The 16,802-nt window shown below is 45.0% G+C and overlaps 1 protein-coding gene across 1 annotated transcript in view; it reads left to right on the top strand.

The window, feature by feature from the left end:
• Positions 1–16,802, top strand: part of LOC102373245 (lysosomal acid lipase/cholesteryl ester hydrolase-like) — a 43,138-nt gene that overhangs the window by 9,219 nt on the left and 17,117 nt on the right. Inside the window, exons 2-7 of the mRNA XM_006028995.2 lie at positions 4,296–4,434; positions 8,572–8,686; positions 11,761–11,959; positions 14,109–14,218; positions 15,725–15,861; positions 16,423–16,563. Coding sequence (XP_006029057.1) covers positions 4,303–4,434; positions 8,572–8,686; positions 11,761–11,959; positions 14,109–14,218; positions 15,725–15,861; positions 16,423–16,563 — 834 coding nt within the window. The 5' untranslated portion in view covers positions 4,296–4,302. The remainder of the gene's footprint in view (positions 1–4,295; positions 4,435–8,571; positions 8,687–11,760; positions 11,960–14,108; positions 14,219–15,724; positions 15,862–16,422; positions 16,564–16,802) is intronic.

Raw genomic sequence — 16,802 nt, 5'->3', positions numbered from 1 at the left:
TGGGGATCCCCCACAGGCCAGGAGGTAGGGGGACATCAGCTCCCCCATGGGTTCAGTCTGGGTGGAGGCCTCAGACCAGCCCTGGTTAGCCTTGTCCCCCTGGGCAGAGGCCCTAGCAGCACTCCTCGTAGACACCATTCTAAGCTGCTGTTTGTGGACCTGTGTGGTGTCTACTCCCTACCCCTACAGGAGTCTCACTCCTGGCCCTCCCGGCCCACCCACCGGCGCAAACGCCTGTGCAAACGCTGGCGCGCTCTCACAGAGCGCGCCTGTTTGCACACTCTGTTCGCGCTGCGCAGCTCGGGAGCACGGCTCCCTACCGGCTCAGCTATATGGGACCCGGGGGGCTCCCCCTCTGGATCCGGCTCAGCTGCGCCGGGTCCCTCCACCCCACTTACCTTCAGGGGATCAGTTGTTGCTGCCCCCGCTGCCGATTCCTCTGCCTCTGCCTCTGCCTCTGCCTCTGCCTCTGCCGCTGCTGCTGCTGCTGCTACCGCCGCTGCCTCCGATCAGTCAGTTGGTTAAGGGGGCACACGTGCGTGCGGGACACACGTGTGCCTGACTCCTCTCCTTCCCGCTGCTGGTTCCCGAGTCAAACACTCTGCAGAGGTGTGCAACACCTGGAGAGCCCAAACGAAGCAGGGCCCAAAGCCAGAAGCCCACAGCATACCTGTGAGGTACCCGTGGTCCACTCTGTCAAATGCCTTCTCGTGGTCCAGGGATAGGAGGATGAAAGACAGGCCCTCCCGGTGAATTAGCTACAGGAGGTCCCAAATCAGGTACAGGTTGTCAAAGATGGAACGCCCGGGCACTGTGTATGTCTGGTCGGGATAGATCACGTCTGTCAGCAGGCACTGCAGGCACAGCAAGATGGCCTTCACTGACACCTTATATTCTGTGCAGCCCCCATCCTCCTGGTGCCTTGCTAGAAATATTGTCCTGCATTTTCCCCTGAATATTGTCAGTGCAGGTAACCTCAGTATGGTTATCTGCCCCAAGTAAGCATTGTGATATTTTGGGCCTTTTCATAGAGCTCCAGATGTTGAATAGAGAAATAGAGAGCATGAAAACATTCAAGTTTCAGTATTCAAGAAATGATGTCAATGTGGTTGGGAAATAAAGCAAAAATTGTGACGGGCTCAGGAGTTTGGGACAAATAGGTAGCAATATTTTTATCTCATTATTTTTAAGCAAGATGCGAGACCCTTCCCTTGCAGTGGTACAAATGGTCAAACAAAAGCTCCCTTCATTCAGCTGTGCAAGGGCATTTTCCCACAGGAGTTCCTGTGTCATATGGGCAGTGTAAAGCCTGCCAGGAGAATGCACTGGGGTTGAGGAATTTGCTTCAGCTTGATTCATCAGATTGTTCCCCTAACATATATTCAGAGCTCCCAGGGCAGGGGCTGAGGCACTAAAAGAAATAAAATAATGTGGATCAGAAATCCAGTTTTGACTAGCAATTTCCAAACATTTTGAAAAGTCTAAAAAATGATGCAATCTATTCTTGTGGGTGTTCTGGGAAGGACTGAAGGGACCTGAACAACCTGGAAGAACAATAAGCTTTGATGAGATGAGTTTAAACCAGCGGTGTCTTGTGATGATGCATAATTATTGTAAGACTTGTCTGGACATGAAGTTTGCCAGTATTTTTGTTTCTCAGGTATAACTGGTCTGATATGCTAGTTTCTAAAGGCATCTGTCAGAAGTGTTAGAAACAAAAGGGCTGCTGCTTCTCACCCTCACTGTTAAAGCCCATTTCTGAGATTCCTCATTCCGGTAAGAGAAATGCTAGTGGTCTATTTGGGAACTTCCTTTCCACGTGGGGAAACAGTGGAAAAACTATCAAGTGTATGTATGCACTCTGTGGACATTGCTCTGGAGCATGCCTTGTCGCCCCACTTCCACTCACATTTCAAACTAGAGAATGAGATTGTGATACTGCTTTAAGGCACACCTGCCTTGTCTCTCAAGTGCATCAGAAGCAAAGATCTCAAAAGCACTGTCAGGGTCTTCTTCACTGTTTCACTCCTGGTTCAAGCAAGCAGGAGGGGCTGAGTGGGTACATTTGAGAACAACTCCTTGGGAGTGCCAGGGAAACCGTGTGCACATGCTCCTAGGGACTATGTACCTAATAATCAACACTTGGACTCTCTCTGAATATTATTGTTAGGGGTATCCATCCTGTAATGCCAGGTCTGGGATCTCTTGGCCAAAATTTCCATTTCAGTCACATTTATATGGGAGGCCTATAGAGAATGATGTTGCTGACAAGATCCTTGCACACGGGGGTGTGTGAAGAGGGGGACTAAGGCTTTGAAGTGAATCTTTTAATTAATGTGGAGTGAGCGATAAGTCAGAGCCTTATAGTGTTGATTTTTTCAGGGACCCAGGCAAGGGACACCAAGATTACTTAGTAGGGCTATGCAAAAGAGCACCATTCCATTTCGACTTCCATTTCACCATTTCGATGAGACAGTGTTTCACTTTAAGTTTCATTTAATTTCAAAACCACTGTTCTGTTTGGTTTCGTTGAAACTGTTTCTCTGTTTTGATGCTGTTTTGAGGCTGTTTTGCCCATAGGCTATAATGGGAAAGCATGAAACTACCTTTAACTTTGTCATTTATTGGCAGATTTGGATGAAAATAGCAAGAATGGTTTCCCCTTCTGAGGGCATGAAGCCTGCCAAGTTTCAAGGAGATAGGTGTGTGGTTTCTGGGAAATTGCACCTCAAATTCTTGAAAGCAAAACTCATGTCACTTGTAAGTGTGAAGGCATGGGAGGTGAAAACTGCAGGGATGGTGGCCCCTGCTAAGGCTACAAAGTCTTCCAAGTTTCAAGGAGATAGATACAGGGGATTCTGGGAAACTATACCTCAAGATGCTGACAAGCAAAACTCATGTCACATCTGTGTGTTAAGGCACAGCAGGATGTAAACTACAGTCATGGTAGCCCCTGCTGAGGCCATGAAGCCTGATAGCTTTCAAGGAGATAGGTGCAGTGGTTTCTGGAAAGCTGCACCTCAAGTTGCTGACAAGCAAATCTCATGACATGTGCCTGTGTATGTGTATTAAGGCACGCCCTCACTGCCGCTGGGACCTCTAAACAACATGGTGATGTGCCCCAATGTGGTCTCGCCCTCCCCTACAGCCTCATTCCAGTCCACCACTTTGAATAACAGAAGGAAAAATAATAAATTAGTGAGAAGCAGCACAGTAGCACCAGCAGCATCTCAGGCAGCCAAACTGTGACAGAGACTATCTTTCCTCTCTTGCAGGAGCTTCTTCTCCAGTGTGTGCGCTAAGGCACACCCTCACTGTGTCCTTCCTCACTCATCCCCCTCTCTCTCCTTACTTCCTGTTTCCCTGCAGGCACGCCCAGGTTCAGCTTTGAAGCTCAAAATGTTTCAAAACTTTTGAAACATTTTGACTGCCCTTGTTGTGTTTTGAGGCTGTTTCGAAGCCCTGACTTTCATTTCAATGTCACTGTTTTGAGCTCGAAACAAGTCAAAACAGCATCAAAAAGAAACAGCTGGCAAAATTTTGCACAGCCCTATTACTTAGTACATAGACACTTAGAGACCCAAAGGAAAACTTGGATGGGATAGGATCTGGCCCTTAGTGCTATGATCTCACTCATTGGAGTCATACACAAGAAAACTTTGCTGTGATCTTCTGTCAACCCCAGGAAGAGCACACTGTGTAGTCTAGCCTGTACGTGACAAAGGCTTGGATTGCAGGGGATACAATGAACACTATCTTGTAACAACAGGAAGTTCACAGCCATTTTTCCTACGTGAGTTTCTAGGAGTGTTTTGGTAGGAGTTACAATGGTCATTCCCCTGTCATTTTAATTACAGGTTGTCTTTGCAGAAGACACAGACAGAATTTATGACACCTTCCCAAAATACTTTCTGCAGCTTTTCAGGTGGCCTGAGCCTGAGGTAGCAGTTTCTCATGCAGGTCTTCTATGTATTTTATTGTTGACACTGTCAGAACACAGGGACATTTCTGGAATCGTTTCCCTGTTGCTGCTGTGGCAAGGTGATGGCAATGCCCCCATCTCCTTCAATTTTTCCTTCTGGGCATTCTTCATGTTTCGGGTTTTGTGCTTTGTAGTTGTGTAACTTGGTAAAGTGGTGATTTTGCACATTTCTGGGGAAAACTGCTTGCAAAATCTAAGGGGCTAAGTCCAGGGGCTCTAGTCCTATATTCCTTTCTTGCCACAAAATAATAAAAGAAATATACTGTATGATCACTGTATTCCTGTTAACAGAGATGTGTGTTGTTCCATACAGGCCCAAAATGAGGTGGCTTATGGTGTTTGCTTGGTTTCAAGCCATTACATTTTCAGAAGCATTTAGAAAACCAGCTACTATGGATTTTGAACAAATCCTAACCAAGAATACTGTGAATCCAGAATGCTTCATGAATGTTGTAAGTTATCTTTCTGCCTGTTTTCTTATAGAATGGTTGGTATGACTCAGTTTGACATAATTTATAATGTTCTCCATTAACATGTTCAGGAAAGATGGCTAAAAAACACCTCAGTCTACAATTTTTCACTGGTCGTGTGTAGACGAAACGAGGGGCATGTGTGCACGACACTTTAAAGCAGATTGAATGCTTTTGTGCCATTTTAATGGTGTTGGTGTTTGCACACATTGGCAGTGTATTACAAAGTTATTCCAGCCTCTGTAGCAAAATTAGTGGTGTAATGCACCTTAAAAGACTTGGGGCACAGCAAACTAAAACTCCAAGGAGGAGGAGGAAACTCCTCTGTGGAGCGAAGCACCGGGCTCTGTGCAGCTCAGGGGCTCTGCAAGAAGCCTGTGCAGGCAGTCTGGGAGCAGCCCAGGAAAGCAGGCTCTGCCCAAGGAAAAAGAAGTGGCGATCTTTTTTTTTTTCCTGGAGCCCACCTGCCTGCCTGAGCTGTGTGGGGCCCAGTGCTTACCTCTGCGGCTGTGGTGCCCCCCACGACTGCCCGAGCTGGGTGCCTGCAGGCAGGTGTCCCCTGGGGTGGGCCACCGCTGTTGCAGAGGGAAGCACCAGCTCACCCACAGTGAGGGAAGGATCTGTGAATTTTCTCCCATTTCACAGGTCATGCCCACAGCAGACCCCCTGTGATAATAAATTTTCAAATCATCCTGGACCATGTGGACACATCCAGTGACTGGTTCTAACTGAGTGGTGGTACTGTTCCCTGCATTCAACAGCCGGAGAATCTTGTTCCTGCTGTCCTAATTTTGCACCATCCTCAGCAGAACCATCAAAGTTTCATGGGTTTGCCCTGAGTTTCCTCCCTGCTCTGCTGGGGTATTTTCTTGGATTCCCACTCTCCCCAGAAAATCTTTCAGCAACCACTTCCCCCTGCCCCCCCTCCCCTCCACCCATTACCTCTCTCCCACCCTAATCCTGTCTCAGGGTCATGACTCTTAATCCGTCTGCAGAGGATTTTACTCCTCGCTTCAGTATAAATTCTGCCTAGTTTGAGGCTGCAGCCAAGGCATTCTTAGCAGAAAATAAATAATTTCAGTCTGCAGGGATATTTCTGCAGTCTCCCTTCAGTGGAAGCTGTCAGCTTCTGCAGCATCACTTTGTTGTTAGCTGACACTCTCAGCAACCTCCATCTCATGTAAGTCCACGAGTAAGTGGACTTCAGTGCCACTGTGATTCTAGCCCATCCTGCTCAAGTACTTCAGAATCCATTACTGTACTTTCCTAACACACCAGCACCTAACCTTTAAGAGTGAACCATGAAAAAGGGAGCAGGAGGACCCACCCAGCTTTTGCATCAGCAGCTTCTCAGCTTCTTCTTGAGCACGCTGGAATACAGCCAGACTCAGGTGACCAAGTTCCTATATTTGCAAATAAATGGAATAATTCTAGCCCAAGAGCTCACTGAGTATTGTTGACCATGTAATTTGTCATGCTAAATAATGTACCCTTTGCTGCCCCAGTTCACAGGTTTCTTGCAAAATTATCATTATGCAGCAGTTTTAAGACAGTATCTTCAGTGCTCATCTCAATAAACTACAGCAAGCTTAAAGGCATAACTATATCCTGCTTTCTTCAGTGAACAGCTTTTTGCACACCTGAGCAAAAAATGAAATCTATCATCTGATTTGATTCCTAAATCACCTGTCATATACAATGTTTGTGATTTTTTTAAAAAGTTATATCACACATACCAAAGAACAAAGCAGTGGAGGGCTGATCAAGGTATTTCTGAGCTGCAGTGATCACCATGGCTAGGGACAGAAGTTACACATAAACTGGTTTAAGTGATCAAAAACTGGTTAAAACTTATAACAAAACCTGTTCAGTGCACATAAAACAGTTTCAAAATGGCCGAAACTGGTTTAAGATAAACTTGGTTGAATGTAGTATTAGACTTATCTGAGTTGTGTCAAACTGGTTTATGGAAAATTCTGTCCCAGACTCCTTCCTGGTTCTGGTTAAATTAGAGTCCCCCAGCTTCCCAACATGCTTTTCACCCCTTGACTGTGCTGTGCTGTCTGCTCCAGAGAGCAGGGCTGGCCCTGCCCCTATATTCTCTAGCTGGAGGAGGGTCAGAGGTGCAGATAGATGCCAGGTCACATGATGTGTGCCTGGATCCCTCCCAGCTCCCTGTACCCAGGCCAGGCCAGGCTGTCATGGAGCTGCAGGCAGCTGGGAAAGGCTCTGCTCCTGCAGACTGGCCCCTCTGTTTCCACCCTCACCAGTGGCCACAGCCACAGCCACTCTGCCCCGAGTCACCATCTTAGGACTGGAAGTCCCACACCTAGCCCCTGACCTTTGCCTCTGGAAGTGCCTCCCTTTTCCCCCAGAAAAAAATCCAAATCATACTAAAAATCAAACATCTACTATAATATATTCCAATTTTATTTCAAAATATATTTGTGGTCTGATGCATGTGTGTTTGTGTAATGTACATAGAGGCAATTGCATAATTGCTCAAAATAAAGTCTTACTCATATATTGCAGGGGGGGACATGTGAGGGCATGTGGGGGAATGTGTGGGGTGTGATTGCAGGATAGATGTGTGTATGGTATGGGGTATGTGTGTATGGGATTGCTGAGGGGGTGTGGTGGGTGGGTGTGGGAAGTGTGGGTGTGAGGTTTGCTGGTGGGATGTGTTTGGGTGTGTTTGGCTGGAGGGTGTGGGGTGTGTTTGGGGGTGTGGGAATGGTGGGGGGTATGAGTGTGTATGTGGGTCTGGTGGGGGGTTGGATGTGTGTGTGGGCCCCCTAAGCACACAGCCCCTGCTGCTGGAGAGAGCAGCAGGCTGTGGGCCCTCAGGACTCTCATGACCCAAAGCAGGCTGAGCTCCCTGGTGGTGCACAGCTCCAGCCAAGTCCTAAGAGCTTCTTGTGGCAGCAGGTAGCAGGGCCAGGCCAACCCATTTCAATGTGCAGGGCTCCCTGTGGTTCACATACAGCTCCCAGGGCTTGGCCAGAGCTGCATGCAGCAGCAAGGAGCCCCGTGTGATGGAGCCAGTGGTCTGGTCCTGCTCCCCGCTACAACATGCAGCTCTCAGGACTTGTCCAGTGTGTCAGGGAGCAGATCCAAGCCAACCCAGCTCCATCACGTGGGACTCCCCACCAGTCCCAGCTGAGTCCTGGGAGCTGTAGGTAGTGGCAAGGAAGCAGGGTCAGGCCACTGGCTCCATCACATGGGGCTCTGGCTGAGTCTCAGGAGCTCTACACGAGTTCAGTGGGCCCCACACTCCCACTGACCTGGGCTCTGCACTCCCTCCACCCCACCCCCCAAGCCCCTGTGCAGGCCCTGCACTCCTGCCCAGGGCAACTTTGCCCCTGCCTGCAACTGCTTCCCTACCTGCTGCCCAGAGTGCTGCAGCAGGGATAGGAGGAGCCAGTGGAAGCTGGGGGAGCTGAGCAGTTCCCCAGGCAGCTGCAGCAGTGGCAGCAGCAGCCCTGCTCAGCAGCTGTGTGCACTGGCCAGGGCTAGAGCTGGGGCTGGCACTGGGCCCTCCCATGGGCAAGGGTGGGAGGACAGCAGGCTGCACCAGCAGAAGTGGGTGGGGTTTGGCCCTATGCAGAGTACAGCAGAGGCAGCCGCGGGCTAGTCTGGATACAATTAATTGGTGGGGGCCTGCCAGCAGGCAATATTTTGCCTTCCCCTGGGTTAGATATTAGGAAAACCTTTCTCACTAGGAGGGAAGTAAAGCACTGAAACAGATTACCTAGAGACGTTGTGAAGTCTCCAGCTCTGGAGGTTTTTAAGACCTTGCTATACAAAGCATTGGCTGGGATGATATAATTGGCAATGGTCCTGCTTTGAGCAGGGGGTTAGACTAAATGACCTCCTGAGGTCCTTTCCAACCCTAATATTCTATGATTTTATGATTGCCATCCAGTGTAAGATACAGCACCAGAGAGCTGAACCAGCACTCAACATCCTTGGGAAAGTGACAAACACGAAGAAGCCAGACGTCTTTCTTGTTCAGTAGCTTGGACCTGTGTACTGGGAAAACAGACTCCACAGAGATCACTGCTTATAAACAGGGACATTCTAAAAAATGTAAATAACCCTTCATTTGGCTCCCTGCAGAGTGAAATTATCAGGTATCATGGATACCCTAGTGAGGAGCATGAAGTTGTGACCCAAGATGGATATATCCTGAGCGTTAATAGAATTCCTGGTGGAAAAGACAATGGGACCAGAGGTAAGCTTTATCTGGGGGAAGCAAGAAAGCTTTGATTAGGTGACTTTTTAAAAAACATAATCTAACTTTTCTTGTGTATGTGCAGCTACATATTTCACATGTTTTAGTTTTAGATAATGATTTTGAAGTGAATTTGAGCCTGTATCAAATTCTGAAACCAGGTGAGGTTGTTCTGGTATCTGGCTTTACTGGGACCTTTTTGTGCATTTCTAGTTCTCACATTTGATGTTATGTATCTGATTGTTCATAGTCTAAAAATGTTCTTATTTTTTAAAATGTTGAATGACATGAATTAAAGGAAATGTAACTGCCACTTAACAGTTTTACTGTTTAATTGTGCACTATGGACATCTAGATAGAAGCTCTTAAAACTATGGTATAACAACATTACTGAAATAGAGAGGACAGAAGGGGGCATCTTTAATGAAGGTGAGTGTTCTCACCCTTGCTGTGCTTTGGTGAGAAAGTATATTCTCTATGTAATAGGGCTTCTATTATGTTACTGAGGAGGAGCAGGCCAGAGAGAGATGTGGCCCATTCAAGAGGACTTGGGTCTGCCTGCTCTGGGACAAGCTAAAGAGCACTGTAAGAGCTGTTGTCTGGCTCCAGATTGCTGTAGGAGCCACTGAAACCTCAGAGACTCTGAGGAAAACCACTGCTCCTACCTAAGGTTGCCAACTTTGACTAAAGCTATTCCAGGAGATTTTTTTTCCCCACCATGATGTCATGTACATTACGTAAAATCTCCAAGATTGTTTTCAATAGTCATTAGGAGATGGATGCCAATTCCGGCAGACTCCCAACCAGTCCGGGAAGGCTGACAACCCTACTCCTACCCTAGATACTGGGAGTACAACCAGAAAGAGCCAAAAAACTGCAGGACTCCAGGCATCAAGAAACCAGCTCTAATTGGAAAATGCCTGCAGCTGACCTGGAAACTCTACAAATGAGAGCCATGAGAAAGGGTTGGTAGCGTTGGCAGCCTATTGCAGAAGAGCTAGGTCAGGCGGACTGAAAAAGAGTGGTCAAGGGCCTTATAAATCAGGACCCACTGATGGGGTCTGAGACTGGTCTTTGCCAGGTTCAGAGACAGAGCTCTGCAGAAGCTGGAGTGGAGAAAGCCCTGAAGAAAAGCATATACAGAAGCTCAATGATTTTTGTTGCCTATTCAATTTATGTTGCTATTTTAAAGCTTCAAGACATGGAAGTGGCTAAAGAGGTGGAAGAAGACCACTATGAATTCTTCAGAAAAGTGTTTTGTTGAGTTTCCTACTAAGGGCTACAGAATTTGAGGGAGAGCTGGTAGGGCCATAGCCAGGTCTGAGGTCCATGCAAAGTGGCTGAGGACCTAAAGGACTATGCAAAGAGTTCCTGTCAGATGGGGACCAAGGGAGCAGAAGCTCATGGACTTTGGGGACTGTGGTGCAGCCCAAGGACAGTGTGTAAGAGCTGAGCCTCTAAAGTGTTGCTTGGTGAGGGAGGTGGCATGTGTTTAGGGTAAGTGCACTGGTGCGACAATAGTTACAGCACAAGGGTGGAACGGACACCTTCAACCCAGAACTGGTCATAAAGATATACACAGGCTTACCCCCACATAGATTTAAAAAGAGAGAGAGAGAAAGATCACTGCTGCAGCAAAGGGAATTCAGACTGGTGACCTGTTTAAACAAGGACAGTCTCTCGCACTTATAATTTGGAACATCAAGGCACATCTTGATGAGCAGGTTGGGGCAGAATGCCAAGGAGCAGCAGACTTCCTGTGGTACCTCAGCCATGCTATATTCTGCCATTCTCTTCAAGAGTCCAAGTCATGGGCTGTTCTTAAATCTTAGTAATGGAATAAAGACGTGGATCTAGACTCAAGAGTTTTGGTACTGAATAGGGAAACTATTCTGTTGCTATTGCTGCCCATTTTCTGATATTGGTGCCCTGGTCTGATGCCAGGATTGGTAGTAGTTGAAGTTCTGGTGAAGTCTATGTAGAATGCCAAAAAAACCACAACCCCAAACAAACTTCAGCACACCCTGTCTTCTGAACAATCCAGATTTCCACTTGAGATCTGCGAAACTCAGTGGAAGACCAGCAGCAAGTGACTTCTATCATTACTATATGTTGTTCAAACTCTAATCATATTTGTAAGTAACATTTTCCATTATAGTTCCAGAAATACAAACTCTTTTCACTCAAAATCCTAAGAGAATAAGAGTAAGAATTTGTGGACATATTTATATATCCTTTCCTCCTTAATATCATCCCCATTGTAAGTGGAAACATGATTCAATATTTTAACTTTCATTTCCATCTTTAGTACTCAGCAAACATCCACACATACCTTATGTCCATGCTTATACTTTGTCATGTGCTTTAAATCCAAGTCTGCACAAAAATTAAATTGCCATTAACTAATTCTTGAATATTCTATTTGTAACGTAACAGAGCATAAACGTATGAAATAATTTTTATTCCAAATCCACACAAATAAGATATTACCACTAAATAATTCTTAAATATTCTATAGCTAAATGCTACCAATATATCCACTACTTTAGAAATCAACATGTGAGGACTACCAGAAGTTTATTTAGGGAGGCTTTTAGCAGGCAGATTCAAGTTTTGAGGTATTAGCTGGGGAGTTGTTTCATCACTTCCTATTTCATTTTTAATATTTTATCAGCTTTTACAATTCATCTTGCTTTTATTGTAAACCACCCTGAGCCTTTTTGGGGAGGACAGCACATAAATCAAATGACTGAATAAATGAACAAGTAAATAAACAAACAAATGTTGGAAAAGTAGAGATGATAAGGTGGTTTCATTCCCCACTCCCTCAAAATGACTGTTATAAATAAGACAGTTCAGAAAGAAATGATGTATCAGGACTGATGTTGAACTCTTACAACTCTTTCTGTATTGATTTAATTTTCATCATATTGCCATGTAAATCCCATTATGCCAATAAAACTTTATATTCTAGGTATTGCTATATAAATGTCCCATTACAGTGTGTATTTTTACTCAATCCTAATTGCACTACAACAATGCTCACATGACAACAAAACCTTCTTTCTTTCCAGGAAAAAGGCCGGTGGTGTTTTTGCAGCACCCTCTCCTGGGAGATGCAACCCACTGGATTTCTAACCTGCCTAACAACAGCCTGGGCTTCATCCTAGCAGATGCTGGCTATGATGTTTGGTTAGGAAACAGCAGAGGAAACACCTGGTCTTTGAAACATAAGACTCTTAAGTCCAAGCAAAAAGCATTCTGGAGGTTCAGGTAGACTCTAGACTGCACGATTGTGAGCTTTTGAAAATGGCAGTTTCTAAGGGACTAATAATGGCGTGTGGGAGCCTCTCACTTTCTGATCCCTAGTCCACTGCTACTTGGACTGGTAGTGATGGGGAGGATGGGAGTAGTCTACAGAAATAGGGTGGTGAAAGCTGCAGGGGAAGGAGTATTCACTGGGGCTGAAATCTGGGAAGAGGTTGTAGGAGCAAAGGAGGGTTGTGGATAAATGGAAGAGAATATGGCAGAGAGAGTTGATGCAGGTGCGAGAGGTAGTAAAAAGCACAGTGGACAGAGATGGTGAGGTTGAGAAGCTGAAGGGCTGTAGCAATAGAAGGACAGAATGAAGTGGGATGGATAATCTTTGACAGCACAGAAAATGAGGCACAAAACTACCCAGAGCTCAGTTGTCATATGATTCTGTCCTGAGTCTGAAGGCTCTCCCTGAATGCTGCTCCTAGGGTGTATGTGGCAGGGAGGCTGATGCCTTGGTGCCTTGGTCAGGTCTCTTTCAAGCAGGATGAAAGACAAAAAAGGAGCTGAACAATCCCCAACTTATCTCTTACATCCATGGTTTTAGATGGTGTAGCATTTTGGGGAGATAGCCTCAGAGAGACTGGGGGCTCCCATAGCCTTATAAGGGCATCTATACACATGCTCCATGGGGGGAGGGGGTGTGCTTTAATTAGAACAGCCCTAAGAGACACTCTAATTAAAGTACCTGTGGTGTCACATGTATTCTGCGTCCCACGCTCCAAAATGGCAGTGGGTGCACTTTAACTAAAGCTTATTCAACAAGATTTAGTTAAAGCATCCCTGCTGCCATTTTGAAATGTGGGGACACTGAATACATATGACATGGAGGCTGCTGGAATGTGCTAATTAGCACACTCCAGCAACCTGATTAATCAAGTCTGGTCCAATGCTTGCTAATTAGAACATGTCAGGGCAGAGGTCTGTCACATGTATAAGTGCCCTTAAGTTCCTGCAGTTCAGTACTGCTGATTCCCATGTAGGCAGGGGAAGAGGCTGCCCAACTTGATCACCTGAGCAGTTTCCACTGGGTGTTGTGAAAGGTCAGGGGAAATAGAAAGCCCTAGTATACTTCCAGGCTGCCCTCAGTTGTAAGCCTAGTTCAGTGTCTTAGGTAAAATGAGATACCACTACAAATCTGAATCCAGTTCCTAATAGGCTACATCCAACTATTAGAACTAGTACTAGTCCTCTGTCATTCTCAGAAGAGTACAAAGACAGTGAAGAGGAATCCAGTGGGCCCAGAGATGGAGCCATGCATCAAGGTCAGGGCACATATACCAACCATGCTGATGCTGCTCTGTTTGTAAGGCTCATTAATTTCAAAAGCTCTATCTGTAAATCAGTAAATCTGTGTCTGTATCTCTATCTGTAAATCTCTATCTGCTTTGGGATACTATTAACTGGGGTCCTAGTTTTCCATGTTAAAATGACATTCTCCAATAAAAAAACATAAACATCCACATTTTTTCAGTGGTGAGCCCCACTCCCCCACCTCCCAACACTGATTGGCCAAGGCGCCCAGTAGCAGCCCCACCCCTGCTGCTGATTGGCCAAGAGGAATGCTGTTCATGTGGCCCCACCCCTCATCACTGATTGGCAGAGGAGGGTGGGGCCACACAATGGGCAGCCCTCTCAGCTAGTCCGTGGTAGAGGGAGGGAGGGGGTGGCTGCCATCTTGGCTGCCTCCTTGTGTACCCATTGGGGAGAGAGGAGGGGGCAGCTGCTGAGCTTCTCCCTCCTACCCTCCAGTGGGCTGCCACAGTGGGTATGGGAACTGTTAGTTTCCACTGGGGAGCCAGAGTTTTATTTTCAGTATTTTTTTCTCCCGGCAATTCTAAAAATTCTCTGTAAAAACTCAAATTCTGTGTTTTTTCCATGGCAAGTTGATTTCTAGGATCCCTGACTGTTAGATATAAACAAGATAAAACATGCTACATAATTGAAAGAAATTAGCAAACCTTCGTCTTTGAAGGGAGGCAAAGGACCCAGACCTGACACTGTCATTGATCAGTCTTTGTTTCACTTAGTTAAGGTACCTTTATGTGCTATAACAGCCAACTGAATTCCAATTCATGCATAAGCTTTTTGTGTTTTCGCTCTTTAGTTTTGATGAGGTCGGTAAATATGATCTTCCAGCAGCACTACATTTTATCATGGAAAAAACTGGACAGGAACAGCTGTATTACATTGGCCATTCAGAAGGGACAGCTGTAGGTATGTTAAGATGAATGATAAGCTACTGTTTCCACTATTTACCTCATTAGAGGATAATGTAAGGTTATGGGCTTCACTTAGTAAATGCCTTCTTCACCAGCTTAAAAGGTAAGCTCAAAATATTTTTTAAACTGAAACTTTCAACATTTGGAAAAGGTTTATGTCTTATCTAACTAATATTGTTGATAGTAAAACCTTTTTTTGGCAGGTAGTCCATAGTTTGGCTGGTTTCTTTGGTTATGGTAATGTGACTGGATCTTGGTATTCTCACAAGTCTTGCCAAACAGAGTGTTTTCTTCCTTTGAAATCTCAGCTCCTGAGAGAATCTTAGCTTTTCTTATTTCAGAAAGCATATTTGTAGCCCTCTTGGCCTTGGAGGCAAAAAGCCTATGATGAATCAATTTCCTCCCAAAAGTAGCAGGAAAAACCCTAGCCATCATTATTGTTAAAATCCTATGATTAAGAGGCCATTTTGAGATTTCATGGGAGCTTGGAGAACACTTTTGATGCCTGTGTTCAGAAATGCTGGCATCCTAAAACAAATTCACAGAAACTAAAATCAGTAGTAACACATGCCATACTGTCCTAATTGGTAGTATAGGAAGTCAATAAAGGAATAATTTCACTTTTGGGGGGATGTTTGCTTGCTTATGTGAATTTAAGTCACTGTTTTTAAGTTTTGTACATAACCATTATCATCCAGTTAATTTCATTACCTTAGGTTGTACTGTGTGATCAACCCTAAAAATAATATTCTACTCGTGAACTCAAGCCTCAAACTACTCTGCTACTGATTTATGGGCGATGTAAAGTTACACTATTCTTTGAACATTAAGTGACACAAAACCCATAAAATAATGCATAGGAATTTTGGTAACTCTAGAGGGGAAACAAATCAGAAAACTGATTTAAAGGAAAGTTAATTTCTCAACAAACTAACTGGAAAATATAGTGCATTCCACTTTTGTCCATCCTGAATACAACAGAACAATGTCCAGAACTCTCTTATCTGAATAAGGATTTGGAATTAACCTTTTATTTGATAATATGTATAGCATTTGAATAATAATTTAATTTTGTTTTCTGACTCCTAACTCTCTTCTGGGTGCCTATGCACATGCAGCAAGACTGCTCCAATGCACCATCAGAACAGACTTGATTAACAGATTATGCTGGAGAGTGGTAATTAGCGTGCTCCAGCAGACTCCAACGTTACATGTATCAGTATCCCCACACTGAAAAATGTTGGCAAGGGCACTTTAATTAAAGCTCATCAAACAAGCTTTAGTTAAAGCTTCTCCACCCCATTTTTCAGTGTGGGGATGCTGATACACATGATGCTCCAGGCATTTTAATTAGCCACTCTTGTAGCCACTCTAATTGGCTCTTGTAGCCACTCTAATTAAAGTACCCTCTCCCCACTCCTGGAACATGTGTATAAATGCCCTCTGTTCTATTTATGGAAGATTGCCTTGATAAATTAAGGCATCTCTTGTATTTTCTCAGGTTTTGCAGCATTTCTAACCAATCCAGAACTGACTAAAAAAATCAAACTATTCTTTGCCCTGGGTCCTGTAGCCACAGTTACGTATGCCACAGGCCCCCTAGCAACACTTGGGAGGCTTCCTGAAATAGTACTCAAGGTATGTTATCTCCCCTCAAAATGACTAGACTCTCAGTTCTCACTGCTTCTTATTTGCCTCTTCCTGAAGGGACAGACAAAGATTCCTCTTACAGGGGAGCAAAGTCTGTTCATGCTCCCTGGCTTTAGCTGGGGCAAGCTCATGTTCCCTGGTGGCTGGCAGCAGCTGTTGGGGAGCTGGATCCCTCAGAGCCACCATTCTCCTGCTCCATCTAAACTGGTGCCTGGGACTGGTGCTCCCCTTGCTCTCCCCTAATTACACCACACTCTGTACTCTGTAAAGGTGGCTTCAGCCAGTTGAAATATTTTGAGTCTATTGCCATGAAAATGGAAAGATTAGTTTCTTCAGGGATTATCACTCAGTAAAATAAGAGACATAGGACAGACTCTGGGCTTTGGAAAAATATTAGGATGGAAGAATAAAAGAATAGCAAACTGCTCTGTCATCCCCATAATATTTATTTCTCACTGGGAATGAGGATACAAAACTTTTTTAAAAATCTGGAATGGATCCATTATAAGACTCTACTGTTGTAAAAATAAAATCATGGATATTTTTCAGGCTTGGCTGGGTAACAAGGGAACCTTTCAACAGCATGTGTTTCTGAAAAAGCCTTTTACGAAATTGTGCACTGTCATGAAGAAGTTTTGTACCTTAATCCTGTCTTCTATGACTGGCTATAATACTCCAAACCTAAATACAGTAAGTATGAAAGGAAGTATTTTCAGAGCAGTTTCTGAGATAGGTAGATAATGTGTAGATGTTGTATACAAACAGCTACTTTTACCTATGGGAATATATGCCTAAGACTTGATGAAGTCTGGATCCACCATGAGCAAATATCTCCAGGACTGCCCCTTTCTTGAGCTGACTAGTTAGCCACAGATGTCTGATAGGGATGAATTCCATTAGGAGGGAAAAATGATACTGGAATCAGATAG

The sequence above is a fragment of the Alligator sinensis genome, unplaced genomic scaffold, assembly GCF_000455745.1.
Source record: "Alligator sinensis unplaced genomic scaffold, ASM45574v1 scaffold557_1, whole genome shotgun sequence".
NCBI lineage: Eukaryota > Metazoa > Chordata > Crocodylia > Alligatoridae > Alligator > Alligator sinensis.
Note: the sequence above shows the minus strand (reverse complement) of the source record. Positions and strands in the feature narration are given on the sequence as shown.